Source organism: Heterodontus francisci, chromosome 23 (genome assembly GCF_036365525.1).
Source record: "Heterodontus francisci isolate sHetFra1 chromosome 23, sHetFra1.hap1, whole genome shotgun sequence".
NCBI classification, from domain to species: Eukaryota; Metazoa; Chordata; class Chondrichthyes; order Heterodontiformes; family Heterodontidae; genus Heterodontus; species Heterodontus francisci.
The window spans coordinates 39,488,971-39,508,822 of NC_090393.1; the positions used below are offsets into that span (position 1 = coordinate 39,488,971).

The window sequence follows — 19,852 nt, forward strand, 5'->3', positions numbered from 1 at the left end:
TTGTCACTGTACCGGAACAGCTTGGCTAGGGGCGCGGCTAGTTCAGCAGCATAAGTCTTCAATACTATATTTGTGATGTGTCAGGACCTATAAGTCTTAGCAATATCCTGTGCCTTCAGCTGTTTACTGATATCACATGGAGTGAATTGGATTGGCGGAAGACTGGTATCTGGGATGCTGGGGTCATCAGGAGCAGGCCGAGCTGAATCATCCCCTCGGCACTTTGGCTGAAGATGGTTGCGAATCCCTCAGACTTTTCTTTTGCACTGATATGCTGAGCTCCCCCATGATTGAGGATGGAGATATTTGAGGAGCCTCCTCCTCCTCCTGTTCATTGTTCAAATGTCCATCACCATTCACAATTGGATGCGGCAGGACTACAGAGCTTTGATCTGATCCGTTGGCTGTGGGATTGCTTAGCTCTGTCTACTGCATGCTGCCTCCACTGTTTGGCATGCAAGTAGTCCTGTGTTGTAGCTTCACTGGGTTGACACCTCATTTTTAAGATATGCCTGGTGCTGCTCCTGGCATGCTCTCCTGCATTCCTCATTGAACCAGGGTTGATCCCCTGGCTTGATGGTAACGGTAGAGAGGGGGATATGCCAGGCCATGAGGTTACAGATTGTGTTAGAGTACAATTCTGCTATTGCTGATGATCCACAGCGTCTCATGGATGGTCAGGTCTTTGCAATATCCAGTACCTTCAGCTGTTTCTTGATATCACGTGGAGTGAATCGGATTGGCTGAAGACTGGCATCTGTCTTGCTGAGGTGCTCAGCAGGAGGCCGAGATAGATTAAAAAAAAAATTCATTCATGGGATGTGGGCGTCGCAGGCTAGGCCAGCATTTATTGCCCATCCCTAATTGCCCTTGAACTGAGTGGCTTGCTAGGCCATTTCGAGGGCATGTAAGAGTCAACCACATTGCTGTGGATCTGGACTCACATGTAGGCCAGACCAAGTAAGGAACCAGATGGGTTTTTACAACAATCGACAATGGTTTCATGGCCATCATTAGACTAACTTTAAATTCCAGATTTATTAATTGAATTCAAATTCCACCTTCTGCTGTGGTGGGATTCGAACCCATATCCCCAGAGCAATACCTGCTCCCTCTTGGGTCCAAAGTGGATGACCTCACATTTCTCCACATTGACCTCCATTTGCCACAGTTTTGGCCACTCACTTAATCCTTTTTTTAAAAAATTCATTCATGGGATGTGGGCATCGCTGGCCAGGCCAGCATTTATTGCCCATCCCTAATTGCCCTTGAGGTGTTGGTGAGCTGCCTTCTTGAACCCCTGCAGTCCATGTGGGGTAGGTACACCCATAGTGCTGTTAGGAAGGGAGTTCCAGGATTTTGACCCAGCAACAGTGAAGGAACAGCGATATAGTTCCAAGTCAGGATGGTGTGTGACTTGGAGGGGAACTTGCAGGTGGTGGTGTTCCCAAGCATTTGCTGCATTTGTCCTTCTAGTTGGTAGAGGTCGTGGGTTTGGAAGGTACTGTCTAAGGAGCCTTGGTGCGTTGCTGTAGTGCATCTTGTAGATGGTACACACTGCTGCCACTGTGCATCGGTGGTGGAGGGAGTGAATGTTTGTAGATGGGGTGCCAATCAAGTGGGCTGCTTTGTCCTGGAGGGTGTCGAGCTTCCTGAGTGTTGTTGGAGCTGCACCCATCCAGGCAAGTGGCGAGTATTCCATCACACTCCTGACTTGTGCCTTGTAGATGGTAGACAGGCTTTGGGGAGTCAGGAGGTGAGTCAGGATTCCAAGCCTCTGACCTCTTGGAGCCACGATATTTATATGGCAACTCCAGTTCAGTTTCTGGTCAATGGTAGCCCCTAGGATGTTGATAGTGGGGGATTCAGCAATGGTAATGCCATTGAATGTCAAGGGGAGATGGTTAGATTCTCTTTTGTTTGAGATAGTCATTGCCTGGCACTTGTGTGGCGCGAATGTTACTTGCCACTCATTAGCCCAAGCCTGGATATTGTCCAAGTCTTGCTGCATTTCTACATCGACAGCACCTTCCAAACCAACGACCTCTACCAACTAGAAGGACAAATACAGCAAATGCATGGGAAGACCACCACCTGCAAGTTCCCCTCCAAGTTACACACCATCCTGACTTGGAACTATATCGCCGTTCCTTCACTGTCGCTGGGTCAAAATCCTGGAACTCCCTTCCTAACAGCACTATGGGTGTACCTACCCCACATGGACTGCAGGGGTTCAAGAAGGCAGCTCACCAACACCTTCTCAAGGGCAATTAGGGATGGGCAACAAATGCTGGCCTGGCCAGCGATGCCCACATCCCATGAATGAATAAAAAAAAAGGATTAAGTGAGTGGCCAAATGGAGGTCAATGTGGAGAAGTGTGAGGTCATCCACTTTGGACCCAAGAGGGAGCATATCAGTGGCGCAGTGGTTAGCACTGCAGCCTCACAGCTCCAGCGACCCGGGTTCAATTCTGGGTACTGCCTGTGTGGAGTTTGCAAGTTCTCCCTGTGTCTGCGTGGGTTTCCTCCGGGTGCTCTGGTTTCCTCCCACAAGCCAAAAAGACTTGCAGGTTGGTAGGTAAATTGGCCATTATAAATTACCACTAGTATAGGTAGGTGGTAGGGAAATATAGGGACAGGTGGGGATGTTTGGTAGGAATATGGGATTAGTGTAGGATTAGTATAAATGGGTGGTTGATGGTCGGCACAGACTCGGTGGGCCGAAGGGCCTGTTTCAGTGCTGTATCTCTAAACTAAACTAAAAACTAAACATCTCAACGATGAGAAGCTAGGAACTGTGGAGGACCAAAGATTCAGCGGTCCAAGTACAGAAATCACTAAAAACTAATGGACCGATACAAAAGAAAATCAAAAAGGCCAATGGAATGTTAGCCTTTAACTCAAGACAGCTTGAATACAAAGAGGTGGAAGTTATGCTACAGATGTATAAAGCTGTGGTTAAACTTAAAAGAGGAAGAAAAGTCTGTGGTGACTAATTGTGTTCAATTTGTTCATATTGAATAAGCAGTTTCCTAACTATTAAATGTCTTTGTGTTGGTTAGCTCTGAATCTACTTTTAGGTCTGTCCAAAGTTGCAGCCACTATCAAAATGAACTTAGCCATTTCAGGATGCACAGCATCTTCAAAAAAGACATTTCTGAAGCAGTTGATGCAAAGAAAGTGAAAGATTGTTGATTTTAAAAGAACTAACATTTTCTAGATTTGTTTTTCTGATAAACGTGAAGGAATACTTTGAACAAGAACTGTTTTCCATAAACTTGTCATCCCCTTTAAACATATGCAAGAAAATAACTGTTTTCTGTCAATTATAATGTTTTATTTTCCAATGTGCGTATAACATTGCCTTTCCTTAAGAGTTCCATTCATTGCATTTTGATCTGCGTGTTCAATGATTTTATGTTTTATTTCTGCTGTTCAGTTGTTCTTTAATATAAAAAAATCTAGTCTGAAAAATTTAGCTGCAAGCTCTGAGCTTGCAGTTCCATCATGAACTCTCTGAAAGGTGCACGCACAATGTAGGTAAGGTAAAACATTTCTCAAAGCAATGCATTATGGACTGGATATTGGCAAACTATGATGGTGGAAGACAATTATATCAAAAATGGGGATTCATGATGTGCTGAAATACTTCAAAGAGGATGGGGCCAATGTAGTGAGTGAAATGCATTTAAATGTCGATATATAAATATATATTAAAAAAACACAAGCATATCGATAAGAGAAAGAAGCAATGTTAACTGATCGCTGCGCTGCATTTGTAACAACTTTAGGTGGATAGAGGACATAAATTATGTAAATAGAAATCTTCAATAAATTGTGATTATACACAGGCATCCTGCTTTCATTTGAATTATTTTTCTAGAGAACCCTAATTTAAGTTAATCAGAAGTATGTAATCAGAATTCAATGTATGAAATATATCCTGATGTTACAAACCATTAAGACACCCTGATTATGCAAATCAGAGAAACAAATATGATCAGGCATATGTTTTCCAGAGGTAAATCCAGCTGAGAATTGATGAAAAATCATTGCATATTGTACACTGGCAGGCACATTCAAGTGCTTAAAAACACATGAAGACTAAAATTGGAGAAGCATGAAACAAATATCTCAAGTGTGCCTGTACCAGGTCACTGCTGTTGAACACAATGCCATACTTTTAAATTACCTACATCTGTAGATTTGAAATGGACTCCAGAGTTTATCTTTGGAAGAAAACAAACCAGAATAGCGAGAAATATGTATGAAGTAGATTTTAAATAGAGATCCACACCTAGGTTTTGATCATACTATTGTGCTTAACTTCAATATGCATTTAATATTAATACTGTTTTCAGCAAACTTAGTTTCTAGAAAGGCAATGAGTGGCAATGAAAGGCAATCAATCCTCTCACAACTTTTCAAAAGTTATCAAATTCAAACAAAGGTGAGAAAGTAAAGCCAATTCTTTATGAAGTCAGATACATGTAAACTCTTTTGTTCAGTCCACAGTAAGTAATGTTGTAAACAACACTATTACAACACTGACTTTATGCAATATATATGTCTGGGCCAACTATATTACTAGAATGTTACTCTTTTGGAATTAGTTATTCTCATTAGCATCACATTCTCTCAATTTCCTTTAACCAGTGGAATCTTCCTCTTGTTTCTTTCTAAAATAAAATTTCAAGCATTTTGATTTCAACTACCTCGATTTTCGTGTCAAAATAATGGTGAATCTAATGGCGCGAGCCACTTCTTCTGCGCAAATGGTATAACAACTTCCTCAGTAGCTGTAAATGAATTACCCTAGATTGGCCCAATTCTGCACCTCCTTCATTCAAATAACCACAATAAATAGAGACATTGAGTACAAAAGGAAGTTATGCAGAACCTTTACAAAGCTCTGATTAGGCTCCAACTGGAGTACTGCGCCCAGGTTTGGTCACCATACTTTAGGAAGAATATGTGAGTCCTTGAGAGGGTGCAAAGATGATTTACCAGAATGGTTCCAGGGATGGGGGATTTTAATTACAAAGTTAGTTTGGAAAAGCTGGGGTTGTTCTCCTTAGAACAAAGGAGATTGAGGGGAGATTTAGAAGAAGTGTACAAGATTACGACAGGCTTAGATAAGTTAGACAAGGAACAACTGTTCCTATTAACTAATGGCACAAGGACTAGGGGACGCAGATCAAAGGTTTTGGGCAAGAGATACAGGGGGAATATGAGGAAGAACTTTTTTACGTAGCAGGTGTTAATGACTTGGAACTCACTGCCCAGAAGGAAGTGGAAGCGGAGACAATCAATGACTTCAAAAAGAAATTTGAAAAGATCATTTCAATTATTTTTCTAGAGATACCCAATTAAGTTAAACAGAAGTTTGCAATCAGAATTCAATGTATGAAATATATCCTGATGTTACAAACCACTAAGGTACCCATATTATGCAAAGCAAAGAAAAATATATGATCAAGCATACAATAGGAGTGGAAAAAGTGGCCAGTGCCATTAGATTCACCATTATTTTGACATGAAAATCTAGGTAGTTGAGATCAAATATCTTGAAATTTGGTTTTAGAAAGAAACAAGAGGAAGATTTCGCTGGTTAAAGGAAATTGAAAGAATGTGATGCTAATGAGAATAACTGGATTGGATGGGGAATAAACTTGCAAGGCCACGGGCATCAAGCGGGTGAGTGGGACTGACTGGATAGCTCCGCGGAGAGACGGCATGGACTTGAGGGCTGAATGGCCTCCTTCTGCGCCATAAATGACTATGGCTAATTTATTTTGTGTTGCATTTGCCAATATAATCTGATACACACAATATAGTAAAAAAACAATTTTAGCCTCAAAGGGTTAACTGCTTTCTTCAGCTCTATGGGATATGCTCTTTGCACACATGCAGAAATGTCTAGAATAAAATTCTCTGAATTTTGTTTGCAGTACCGCAATAGGGAATAAAATGGAGAAAAAATATACTTACATGCAAATGGATAAACAGTGATCTAGTCTTTTTCTTCCATACCATCCATAATTTCATCCAGGATCTCTGACCGTTTCTTCTTTTTTGGAGAATCTATTGTGAATGAACATAGAGAGAAAGAATAAAGAGAATTTAATAGAAGATATGAATTTGAAGACAATCAATTTGCAATAATTAGATTTGATTTTCCCCCACTTCTCGAGTCTCATTTGCTCAGCAGTAATAAATAGGCCATTCATACAATAGGCTGGGAAATTGGATTTGGGGAGTAGTAATAGTAGGATAGCGAGAAATAGAACAGTAAGCAGCAAAGCATGAACTGTCTATCATTTACATCATTAGCACCAACAATAGACTGGCATGCTCCTGCAGATGAACAACTGATTAAACCAATGGCCATTAATGCTAGGGCACAGTGATCACATTTAGATTTTAAGGTGAAGGAAAGGAATGAAAATGAAACACATATGACTAGGTTTGCTATTTTCAAAGTTTAACAGCAGCTTCAGTTTGAGGGTGATTTCTATGAAATTTGTTTAAAAAAAGGTAGTAAATGTCATACAAAATTACCTAGAACTGTTTTTGTAACAAATTACATGCAATCATCTAGCTGTGTCACCTGGACCAACATTGTGGATAATTTTTTTAAAAATTCAGATAATTTAGAAACACCATTTAACCAGTTGGTTCATTTCCAATTAGTAACTAGATATTATTCACAATTTTTTTTAAATTTGGCATTAACTGGATGACTGAAGGAAGCAGGTGAGTTAACAATACTCACTGCAACCCCAACAAATTGCAAATAGATGGAAGTTTGTCAAAATTCAAGGACATGCCAAACTCGGAGAAAAAAATCAGATGTGCCAGTGTTACTGTTCGTTGAAAATCTATTGCACAAACCTTACTCAAAAGTCTTTTTTTAAAAAAACAATATGCACATTTTGATCACAGGTTTTTATTAAATGCAAGTCTGTCCATAACCAAACTGTGTGGATAGCATAGATACAACTGTTGAAAAATCATTTATAATTTTAGTTTTCCATTTATGGCTCATACTTTCTTCCTCATTCCATTTGACACACAGGCAGAACACTACAAAAGGCTTCAGCAGCTTTCCTGGCTTTTAACCCAAACCTCCTAGTTCCAGCATTTGTATCCACATAGTATTGCTACTCTTGAACAGTTGCTCATATGTGCATGAACGAAACACAAAAACAATTCCTAACAAGCTATTTTGTTAAAGGAAACTCATGTCAGAAGACAGGCAGAATAGTATGGAGTTTGAGAAAAATGTAATCAAGATTTATTCTTTTTATCGATATTAAAGGTTTGCTTTTATTAACAAACCATTTTATAGTATATTTATTTTCTAAAGGAACTAAGATTCTTGACAAAAGGTAGCCAGATATTAAGCATTGCTTAAAATCTGAGGAAGCACTGTTAAATTATTGAGGTGACAAACTCGTGTTTGATGATAGGGAACTGCTGAATCATAATCATATGGATTAACAGCATGTTCCCATTTTTAAAAAGACCCAAAGGTTGAAGGTTGAGCCACATGTAATCTTTGGTAAAATTTTAATGAGGAGTTTTGATATTTTTGAAGCAACAAATCAAATCTTCTCAGGGACTGAAAAGGTTGCAAACATACCATAACTGACTCTGAAAACAAGTAAATGTTTAAACTCAGGATGCTAGCCAAGGGTTGTAAGTAAAGATCTAGGAAACTATTTTAAAAGTGGTAATGAAGGTGGTGATATTTAGTGCCAGAGGACCAGAGTCAGGAAAAATTGAGTTGTGAAGGAGATGACAGTGGAGCATGGGCAGCAAATTGTTTATGAAAGACTAATGTTTTGATACTCTAGAAATCATTAATTCATCTCTAAAACTAGACATAATTAAAATGTGTTTTTGAAATAAAACATGAATTACATGACAATTTTTAATAAATTAATGTTGAAACTATAAGTGTTGTGAAACCTTGTGTACTAGTTGCAGTCCAATAGCATATTCTATCATATAATTTACAGTGTTATCAAACGTTTTCTTTTTAACTCGTAGCTTCAAGCTACTCACAAGACATAAGTAAAATATGATAGCCAGGTTGACAATGCATATCAACTTGCAAAGTGACAGTATCATTTTATCAGTTTTAAGTTGGTGAATTTTATGCCTTTACACATACTAGGCTTGTCAAAATGTCAAATTTATTTCAGGTAAATTGACAATCAAGGATCATAGGGTTGCCATAACAATCATTTGTCATCTGTATATTACAGACCCATAAAAAGTTAGGAAGTCCAGAATTCAAAAAATTACATGCATTTTTGCAAACGCTGAGCATTTAAGAACTTAGAAAGAAATCTAGATTTTTTGACAGATGATCTGTACCTTAGAAATTGGACACCATTTCTTCAAACAGCATACATCAAACTCAATGGGGTTTCTTCAATATTACAATGTTCCTATAAACAGGCCCACCTTAAATATAAAATCATGATTTTCTGAACAGGATTGCAAAACCCCACTCATTAATTAGGGCTTCAGGGCCCATGAATCCCTCTCATTGTGTACGGAAATAAGTCAATATAAGTCAACCTTCCCGTGAGCAAGCAGCTGAGGATTGGGACCCTTCCAACTGAGCAGACAGTTGAATACTGGGACCCAAAGTTCACTAAGCAGGCAGTTGTGGATGGTGACTTTGGTTCAGTCAGCAGAGTCAGGGACTCAATCAATTCCCCAATTTCCCCACTTCAAACTATGACCTCCCGCCTCCAACAATCCGGCCCCACCATCCCATCATTGGCCACCCACCACACCCATTCTTCGAGACTTGAGGGAAATCTTGGGAGGTCTGACAACCCTACCTAGAACAGGAAATTGTGGAAAATGAACACCCCTACCCAACTAAGCAGTCCACTACTGAGCACACTATCAGAATCATGACCCAACCCCTTTACTGAATAATCCAGGTGCTGGACCGCAACCATCGTCTCCACCTTATCTTCCCTGCCCCCTTCTTCTCCGACGCTCTCCAGTCCCCTCCTACTTCCCTCGTTCTCCCCTAAAACCTTCTTCCTTCTCTACCTCTCCTCCAATTATGACCTCTAAGATCACTTGGGCTAAAAACTGCACTGTATCGCTCCCTGCTGTGCAAGGCCATTGGAGATCAACTAGCAATATGTGAAAAATCTTATATCTGCACACACCTCCTGTCAATGTTTTCATAATAAATTCTTATGCCAACACTCATTATGGAAACTGCCTATTAAAGTTGACATAAAAAAAACTTGCATTTATATCGGAATACTGCCAAGTATTTTTGAAGTGTAGTCACTGTTGTAATGTAGGAAATGTGGCAGCCAATTTGCGCACAGCAAGCTCCCACAACAGCAATGTGATAATGAACAGATCATTTTTTTGTGTGAGATGTTGATTGAGGGATGAATATTGGACAGGACAGCAGGACTAACTCTCCTAATCTTCTTCGAAATAGTGCCACGAGATCTTTTACGTCCACCCGAGAGAAGGAGTGGAGCCTTGGTTTAACGTCTCATCCAAAAGACAGCACTTCCAACAGTGCAGCACCCCTTTAGTACTGCAATGGAGTGCCAACCTTGAATTTTGTGCTCAAGTCCTAGGGTGGGACTTGAACTCACAGCCTTCCTACTCAGAGGCAAGTGCGTGACCAACTGAGTTACGGCAGACACCTAAATTCATCCATGGGAAATTGATTTATTAAAAAAATATTCAACAATCTTAAATGCAAATAATTCTCTACCCCAGATCTTGGTATCTTCTTAATGTGACTGGACCTCCCAATAATATGCCACAAGCACCAACCCCCTAATCCTCCCACACTGCAAGATTTATATTCCTAATTCCAAATGCTACCAAAACCCACAGTCACTGTCCCAGCACTATCAAGCTGCCTAGCTTGGAATAAAATTAACTACATAATTAAACAAACATTTAATAGTAATAGAGACCACTAATTTCCAGTTTTCATCCAAATATGAATCTGTGGAATTTAAGTCAAAAAGCATCATAATGCTCTTAAAAATGTAATTTGATTTATTCAATCAGCGTAAATGAGTGTCCTGATAATATATACAGCGTTAACAGCATATTCTCTGAATCACCATATACATACAGGCAGATATTCACACGCAGATTAATATATATCTTCATTTTACACATTATAGTGTTTTTGTCCTTAAAAACATGATATCCCATGATTTTCTGTAAGTACCACCATGGGAGATGCACAGGCAAACAGAAGCTGTGAAGAATGGCCTCTATACTTTTATATTTAGAAACATAGAAAAATAGGAGGAGTAGGCCATTCGGCCCTTCGAGCCTGCTCCGCCATTCAATACGATCATGGCTGATCATCCAAACTCAATAACCTGTTCCCGCTTCTCCCCGTATCCCTTGATCCCATTGGCCCTGAGAACTATATCTAACTCTTTCTTGAATATACTTAATGATTTGGCCTCAACTGCTTTCCGTGGTGGAGAATTCCACAGGTTCACCATTCTCTGGGTGAAGAAATCTCTCCTCATCTCAGTCCTAAATCCTTAGACTGTGATCCCTGGTCCTGGACTCCCCAACCATCGGGAACATCCTGCCTGCATCTAGTCTGTCCAGTCCTGTTAGAATTTTGTAGATTTCAATGAGATCCCCTTTCATTCTTCTGAACTCTAGCGAATACAAGCCTAATCGACCCAATCTCTCTTCATACGTCAGTCCTGCCTTCCCAGTAATCAGTCTGGTGAACCTTCACGGCACTCCCTCCATAGCAAAAACATCCTTCCTCAGATAAGACGACCAAAACTGCACACAATACTCCAGATAATACTCCAGGTCTCACCAAGGCCTTGTATAATTGCAGCAAGACATCCTTGCTCCTGTACTCAAATCCTCTCGCTATGAAGGCCAACATACCATTTGCCTTCTTAACTGCCTGCCGCACCTGCATTCTTACTTTCAGCGACTGGTGCACAAGGACAGCCAGGTCTCACTGCATCTCCCCCTTTCCCAATCTATCGCCGTTAAGATAATTATCTGCCTTTCTGTTTTTGCCACCAAAGTGGATAACCTCGCATTTATCCACATTATACTGCATCTGCCCACTCACTCGACCTGTCTAAATCACACTGGAGCTTCTCTGCATCCTCCTCACAGCTCACACTCCAACCCAGCTTTGTGTCGTCTGCAAACTTGGATATATTACATTTAATTCCCTCATCTATATCATTAATATATATTGTGAATAGCTGGGGTCTTAGCACTGATCCCTGCCGTACCCCATTAGTCACTGCCTGCCACTCGGAAAAAGACCCGTTTATTCCTACTCTTTGTTTCCTGTCTATCAACCAGTTCTCTATCCATGTCAGTACCTTACCCCCAATCCCATGAGCTTTAATTTTGCATGCTAATCTCTTATGTGGGACCTCATCGAAAGCCTTCTGAAAGTCCAAATACACCACATCCACTGGTTCTCCCTTATCTATTCTACTAATTACATCCTCAAAAAAAATTCCAATAGATTTGTCAAGCATGATTTCCCTTTCATAAATACATGTTGACTTTGTCCAATCCTGTCATTGTTTTCCAAGTGCTCTGCCATTACATCTTTTATAATGGACTCTAGCATTTTCCCCACTACTGATATCAGGCTAACCGGTCTATAATTCCAATTTTCTTTCTACCTCCTTTTTTAAATAGTAGGGTTACATTAGCTATTCTCCAATCCGTTGGAACTGTTCCAGAGTCTATAGAATTTTGAAAAATGACTACTATTTCTAGGGCCACTTCCTTAAGTACTCTGGGGTGTAGATTATCAGGCCCTGGGGATTTATCAGCCTTCAACCCCATCAATTTCCCTAACACCATTTCCCTACTAATACTGATTTCATACAATTCCTCCTTCTCACTAGGCCCTATGTTCCCCAACATTTCTGGAAGGTAATTTGTGTCCTCCTTTGTGAAGACAGAACCAAAGTATGTATTTAATTGGTCTGCATTTCTTTGTTCCCAAATCTAAATCCCCCCATTTCTGACTGTAAGGGACCCACATTTGTCTTCACTAATCTTTTTCTCTTCACTTAATTATAGAAGCTTTTACAGTCAGTTTTTATGTTCTCTGCACGCTTACTCTATTTTCCCCTTCTTAATCAATCCCTTTGTCCTCCTTTGCTGAATTCTAAACTGCTCGCAATCCTCAGGTTTGCTGCTTGTTCTGGCCATTTTATATTTCTCCTCCTTGGATCTAATACTATCCCTAATTTCTTTTGTAAGCCACGGTTGAGCCACCCTTTCTATTTTATTTTTGCACCAGACAGGAATGAACAATTGTTGTAATTTATCCACGCGCTCTTTAAATGCTAGCCATTGCCTATCCACTGTCAACCCTTTAAATAAAGTTCTCCAATCTATCATAGCCAACTCGCACCTCATACCTTCATAGTTTCCTTTATTTAGATTCAGGACCCTAGTCTTGGAATCAACTCTCTCACTCTCCATCTTAATGAAGAATTCCATCATGTTATGGTCGCTCTTCCCCAAGGGACCCCGGACTCTATGACAACAAGATTGTTAACTAATCCTTTCTCATTACACAATACCCAGTCTAGAATGGCCTGTTCTCTAGTTGGTTCCTCAACGTATTGGTCCAAAATACCATCACGTACGCACTCCAGGAATTCCTCCGCTGCAGTATTATTGCTAATTTTGTTTGCCCAATCTATATGTAGAGTGAAGTAACCCATAATTACAGTTGCACCCTTATTGCATGCATCTCTAATTTCCTGTTTAATGCCATCCTCTACATCACCACTGTTGTTTGGGTTTATATTTGGTTTTATATGCATAGCATCAGGTTACACATTGATGAAAAAAACTGTTTTAATCGTTGTATGCTTGCAATAATTACCAAAAGCAAACACGAATTAATTGTTTTTCTCAGTCTGATTTTTAGCCCAAGTTAAACCTCAGTACTGTATCCTGTTATGGTCATACAGCAAACATCTCCAACCAATCCACAAATGCCATTAGCTGCAGCAAATAGGCTGGAATTCTCCGGGCCTTTCTTTTTAACTCTTTAAAACAGGTGGTCCAAGTGGGCCAGAATTGATTAAAAATATAATTTTAGGGAACACTGAAACATCAAACGGAAGATACAGAAGCTGCTTGGCTCTTAGCATAAGCCAAGGAATTCTGATAGAGTTGGAATATTGTAGTGCAAATCCCAATATACAGTTTTGGAAAAAACTGACCATTCCAAATTGCTAGCACTACACACTACACTCTGGTATAAATATACCGAATGTGATACAACAACCTGCAATTATACAGTACTCCTCACATGCAAGGTGTCTCAAAGCACTTTACAATGCAGAAGGAAAGGATACTAGGCCCCCGACATAGGGCAAAAGGAGAAGAATGAGAAAGTTAGGATGCAAAACGAATGGCCCATTTCAAAAGAATGGTTTTGAGGTGGTTTTTGAAGAGAGGTAACAAGGCACAAGGAATGGGATAGAGAATTCCAGAGGCAGCGAGAGTGTTACATCATATGCAAGTTACTGCAGAAAGATGTTAAATTTCCATAATGCCACAAAAAAGGGAAAAAAAGTGAGATTTCTGGCTTTATTGGATTCTGCATAGAAACTACTGGATTTCAGTGACACGACGATAATCCACCTACACATTTTGACTTAAATTGATTCAATTAAAAAACACATTCTTTCAAATGTGAGAGAAGCCAAAACATGCTCCTATATATGTATGGGGTGTAGCAAAGAAAGTGGCTCACATAAAATATCCAGATTAAAAAAATCCTGTTTTATGATGGTCCTCTCTTTGTGGTCATGTTTTCTTCTTCCAGAAAGTATATTTTTTTAATACCTGTTGAGTATAGTGATGTTTTTCCATGCAGTGAGCCTATGCCTTTAGCTATGTCATGTACTTCTATAAAATCATATCTTTCAAGGCTGAAATGCCCAAGTTTCTTCAATTTTTTCTCATGACTCACATCTCTGATGTGTGGGGTAAGCCACATGGCTCTCGTTTGCACCACCTGCAATGCATGGATTTCTCTCTTGTGTTTCAAGAGATCAGAACCGGATAAAGAGCCCAGACAAAAGGTTATAGACCTGAAATGGTAACTCTGTTTCTCTCTCCACAGATGTTGTCTGACCTGCTGAGTATTTCCAGGAATTTCTGTTTTTACTTCAGCAGTCTATCCACTTTGATGACTTTTGCTCTGCATTGGTTGGGCATGCTGAATGGTAAGTCGTCCAAGATTCCCAGGTCTCTTTCAAGTTAACCTTTTGTTACTTTAACACCATTTGTGAATAACTGTGTCATCCATTTTCCCTTCCTATGTGCAGTACCTTATACTTCTCTGCATTCAATTTTATCTATTATTTCTGCCATATTTTGTCCAAACACTAGTGCAATATCGGAGATGCCTCCTATTTGGTGTCTACAAATTTTACCAATTTCCATTGAATTTTTGAATCCAAGTCGCTGATGTAAATTAGAAACAGCATTGGTCCCAACACCAATCCCTGGGTCACCCATATTTTTTTTCATCATTTGTGGGATGTGGGCATTGCTGCCGAGGCCTAATTGCCCTTGAACCGAATGGCTTTGCTGGGCCATTTCAGAGGGCATTTAAGAGTCAACCACATTGCTGTGGGTCTGGAGTCACAGTAGATCACACCAGGTAAGGATAGCAGATTTCCTTCCCTAAAGGACATTAGCGAACCCAGACGGGTTTTGACAACAATGGTTTCATGGTCACCATTAGACTAGCTTTTAATTCCAGATTTATTAATTGAATTAAAATTTCACCATCTACCGTGGTGGGATTCAAACCCATGTCCCCACAGCATTAGCTTGGGTTCTGGATTACTAGACCAGTGACATGACCACTATGCCACCGCCTCCCCTATCCCACATAATACTTCTCCCACTGACATAACTCCTCTAAAAAATGTACATTGTTTTCTTCTGTTCAGCCAGTTTCTTATTCATTCCCAAGATTGTTCCAGAATCTTCACGGTTTGATCTTGAAATCTAGGTATAATATTGTAGGGATGTCTGCAGTTTACTAGGGATCTCATTTCTATAAGCAGTTACTTCCACTTGTGAATCCATATTTACTGCTGTTAACAAGGTTATTATTTACAGATAATCCTCACATTTACTCAATTCCATTATTATGGACAGAACAGAACTCAGCCTAATGAGTCGATTGTTGTCCCTTCCTGTTTTGCCAGTCTTTTTGAATATGGAACCCCACTGGCCCATTTCCAGTGACTCCCAATGATCATCAATGCGTCACAATTCTCCTCCTAGTTTCTTTTAGCACTCTGAGGGAAATACCATTTAATGCTGAAGATTAGTTTTGAGTCCTTTCAACCTGTCGAGAACTTCCAACACAGTGCAACTTGGGTCGGTACTGGGACCACTGCTTTTCTTGATCTTTATTAACGACTTATATCCACAACAACTACTTTTATTTATATAGTGTCTTTAACGTAATAAAATGTCTCAAGACACTTCACAGGAGCAACATAAAACAAAATATGACACCGAGCCACATCATCTTTAAGCAGTCCCTTGGGATTGAAGATGACGATTCCGCTCTGGTTTGAAGGGCTCTGAGATGACCGTTAAGTCTAATGCGTCATCAGCAGACTTTGCCACATGAGGGCAGGTGGTTCTTGAAGGGTCAGGTAGACGACTAGTTTGGAGGCTTGTGTGCTCCCCCCGATGCCTTGACTTCACCTCCGCATGTTCCCAACAAAGTCCCTCAAGGTGTACAATGCCTTCCTGAATAAGCCTTCTCCATATAGAACAGTCACAAGCCAACGGGGATGTTTGATCTCTTCAGAGATGTTTTGAGGACATCTCTAAGGCGTTTCTGCTGTCCTCCTGGGTGTCTCGTGCCGTGACCAAGTTCTGAGTAGAACAGCTGCTTCAGGTGTCTGGCGTCAGGCATATGAATGACATGTCCTTCTCAGTGGAACTGGTTTTGGGTGATTAGCGCCCCGATACTGGGCAGGTTAGCTTGGGAGAAGATGCTGCTGTTGGACCACCTTTCTTGCCACTGGATTTTGAGGATCTTGTGGAGGCACCTCTCCAGTGCTTTGAGGTGCCTGCTGTAGGTTGTTCAAGATGATGAGCTGATACGGGGCGAAGTTGGTGATGCTAGAGGTGGAATAGGTGGTCTTAGCAATGGTGCGAATATGTGGTCGGAGGTTCATCTCGGGGTCAAACATGACACCAAGATTGAGAACAGACTGTTTTAGTCTCAAACTGTTGCCAAGGTGAGGGATGGAGTCAGTACCTAGAGAATGGAGTTTGGAGCAGACACCAAAAACAAAGGCTTCATGGCAATATTTAACCAGAGGAAATTCCTGCTTACCCAGTACAGGATGTCGGATAAACAGTCTGATAATTTAGCAACAGTGCAGGAGTTGAGAGAGGTGGTGATGAGGTACAGCCGGCTGTCATCAGCATACATGTAAAAACTAGCATTGTGCTTTAGGATGATGTTGCCACAGGGCAGCATGTAGATGAAACGAGGAGGGGAGTGGGGGCAAGGATAAATCCTTCGGGGACACCAGAGGTAATGCTGTGGTAATGGGAAAAAAAGTCTCAGCAAGTGATACTTTGGCTACGGTTAGATAGAGATGAATGGAACCAGTGAGAGCAATCCAACCCAGCTGGATGACAGTAGAGGGGTGTTGGAGGAGGATGGTGTGATCAACCCTGTCAAAGGCTGCAGACAGATTGAGAAGGATGCAGAAGGATAGTTTACCCATCTATACAAGGTACAATTTCAAAATTTCCAGATGACACAAAACTTGGAAGTATAGTGAACTAAGAAGAGGATAGAAATAGACTTCCAGTGAATATAGGCAAGCAGGTAGAATAGGTGGGCGTGAACAGATGAAATTTAACACAAAAAAGTGCAAAGTGAAATATTTTGGTAAGGACGAGGAGAGGCAATATAAACTAAAGGGTACTGTGATGAAAACCACACCTGCCAAGAATGAGGCACATTAATTTCGTCATATGGAACATTAATTTTTAAACTCTTACTGGACTGAAAACATGGCTGCACCTGCATTCCAACAGGACAATGGCTGGAAACAGTTGCATTCTAAAAGACAGTAGCCTGGAGAAGACAATGGGACTGCTTCCTGATTCCATTAACCCAAATGGATTTTGATCCTGACATTGAATGCGTGAAAGTCAGCATTCCAGTCCCCTACTGAGGATGTCTACTAAGATTGAAAGAATCCACAAAACCTTGCCAGGCAGGTTGTCCTGAAAAAGAGCTCGGCACATGATTGGCCTGCTGGCCCTGGTTTGGTTTGAATTGTGTTCACAGAACAGTTTGAAGTCAGACTGCAACTGAACTTGAAAGATGACAGCATCTCCCTGTCTCGCTCTCTCTCACGAAAATTGGATTTCAAGAAGACAGAAAACCATTGAAACAAGTTTGAAAGTGTATACTGGGCCTCAATGAGATGGCAAGATTTAACTGCAACCAAAGACTTTACATCAAACTCAAAAGACAGTAAGTGAACTTCAGCTATTGCTTCAAACCTTTCCCCTTGATTCTTTCTCCTTTTCTGTGTGTTTATCGCATATACATGCTAGCAGGGTCGCATCGTGTATTTTTAGTTGTTTTAACCGAATTAGAGTTTTAAGGTTAATAAACGTACGCATTTAATGTTTAAATCAAAGAAAACCTGTCTGGTTGATTTCTTTGCCATTACAATTGGATAGCAGTGAACAAGGATTCACTGAGGGGGAGCTAAAAACACGGTGTTTTAAAATTAAACGCTGTTACGGTCAAACCAGGAAAAGGCCGAGAGGGAATCCCTAGACCCTTCTTCACCTGGTTGTAACAGAAATTTGGGGCCTAGTGTCTGGATTCCACCCACAGACAAATGAGAAATTGGAAGTGGGAAGTCAAATTGATCCCAATCAAAAAGAGAAAAGATTTCAATACAGGTTTTCTTGTGGTTGTGTGTGCTAGAATACTGACATGTCTGCGACTGACGCCAGTAGCTCCCCAAGCCAGGGTGAAGTAACTTGGGATAAGTTAAAAGTACTGACTGTGGAAGAGTTGAGAAAAATGCTGAGCAGTGTGGGATCACTGTGCCAAGGCTAGAAAGTCTGAACTCCTAAGACTAGTGGCCAACCACTTTTCCTTCAAATCTGAAGCAGAAACAGGGTTAGAAATAGTCGCCGTCAGGATATTGCTAGCAAAGATACAACTGGAACAGAGGAAACTTGAATTAGAAGACAGGGAAAGAGAAAGGGGAAGGCAGAGATAGGAGAGGGAAAGAAAGAGAGAGATATGGGAGACAGAAACAACGAGCCTTCCAGAAGGAACGTCAAGACAAAGAGGCAGGAGAGAGAGAATCTTCCAGAAATAATGCGAAGACAGACAGCTGAAGCAGCTTGAATTAACTAGGGTTGACAGAGTAGCCCCAGTGAAAGCATGGCCAATATGGAGGAGCGTAATTCAGGGTTGGGTACAGATTTGTTAAAACTATCTCAACTAATCCCAAAATTCAATGAGGAAGATATGGAAGCATTTTTTGTGTCCTTTGAGAAATTGGCAAGGCAGTTAAAATGGCCAGCTGAGACTTGGCCTCTTTTATTACAAAGCAAGCTAACCAGAATAGCCCATGAGGTTTATTTCCTGTTGCCAGATGAGAGTTCATCAAATTATGAACTGACAAAAAATGCTATCCTTGGAGCATATGAATTAGTACCCGATGCCTATCGCCATAAGTTTAGAACCCTCAAGAAGCATGCTAATCAAGCTTATGTGGAGTTTGAAAGAAGTAAACAGCTGGCTTTTGACCAGTGGTTGAGGGCTCTTAAAGCACAGCTCAGCTATGAGAATCTCAGAGAAGTAATTCTGTTAGAGGACTTTAAACACTCGCTCCTACTGTCCAGAAAGACCCATGCAGAGGAGCAGTGGATTCAGAGAGCCCAGCAAGCAGGCATTCTGGCTGACGAGTTTGTTTTAATTTATAAGTCGTTTTCCCAGGGGAGAACCTTTCCTACTCACCCCCACAAATTTGAAAAAGACAAAGGGTGAGAAGGTAATAGGAGCCCAAGCAGTCCTGGGAAAGAAAGAAAAGCAGGACACACAGGGGGTCCTCCTGTAGCCAAAAAGGAAGGTGCTGTGAGCAGGAGTGAGACCTGAAAACCTGTGTGCTTCCATTGTAATAAAGCAGGTCACCTAAGAGCTGACTGTTGGAAACTACGGGGAAAACCTGTAGGGTTAATCAGGGCACACCCGCTCAGTGCAGGAGAAGGGACCCTGATGGGAAATACAGCAGAACAAGCTGAGGCTTTAACTGCAGCAATAGTAAGATCCAGGACGCATAATGCTGCAAGTGCAGGAAAATTTAATAGGATACCTGATGGTTATCAGGATTTTGTGTCTGAAGGGAGAGTCACCCCATACCCCTTGAGTGGGGCAAACAAGCCCTTAGTAATCCTCAGGGACACGGGCCACTAGATCGCTTTTACTGGGAAAATGCCTGACCTTTCCCCCAGAGAGTGCAGTAAACACCAGAATGGTGGCGAATGATATAGGAGGGCAGTGTACGACTGTACCTTTACGTCGGGTGCACTTGGAGTGCGACCTAGTTTCAAGACCAGTGACTGCTGGGATTGTCCCTAGTTTGCCCGTGGATGGGGTTGACTTGCTCCTAGGTAATGATCTGGCGGGGGTGAAGGTGATAGCTTCTCCAGTAGTGAAAGAGAGGCCGCAGGTGGTCAGAGACACAGCAGTGGCAGGAGACGGTCC

General features: G+C 41.0%; 1 protein-coding gene across 9 annotated transcripts in view; it reads right to left on the reverse strand.

The window, feature by feature from the left end:
• The window catches only part of rbm19 (RNA binding motif protein 19), a 308,924-nt gene that overhangs the window by 63,780 nt on the left and 225,292 nt on the right, over positions 1–19,852 (reverse strand). For all 9 annotated transcript variants that reach the window (XR_010977276.1, XR_010977275.1, XR_010977274.1 and 6 more), the window contains exon 24: positions 5,992–6,084. Coding sequence is in view for 4 of the 9 variants with exons in the window: in XM_068055148.1 (XP_067911249.1) it covers positions 6,014–6,084 (71 nt within the window). In the remaining 5 variants the exon portion in view is untranslated. The remainder of the gene's footprint in view (positions 1–5,991; positions 6,085–19,852) is intronic.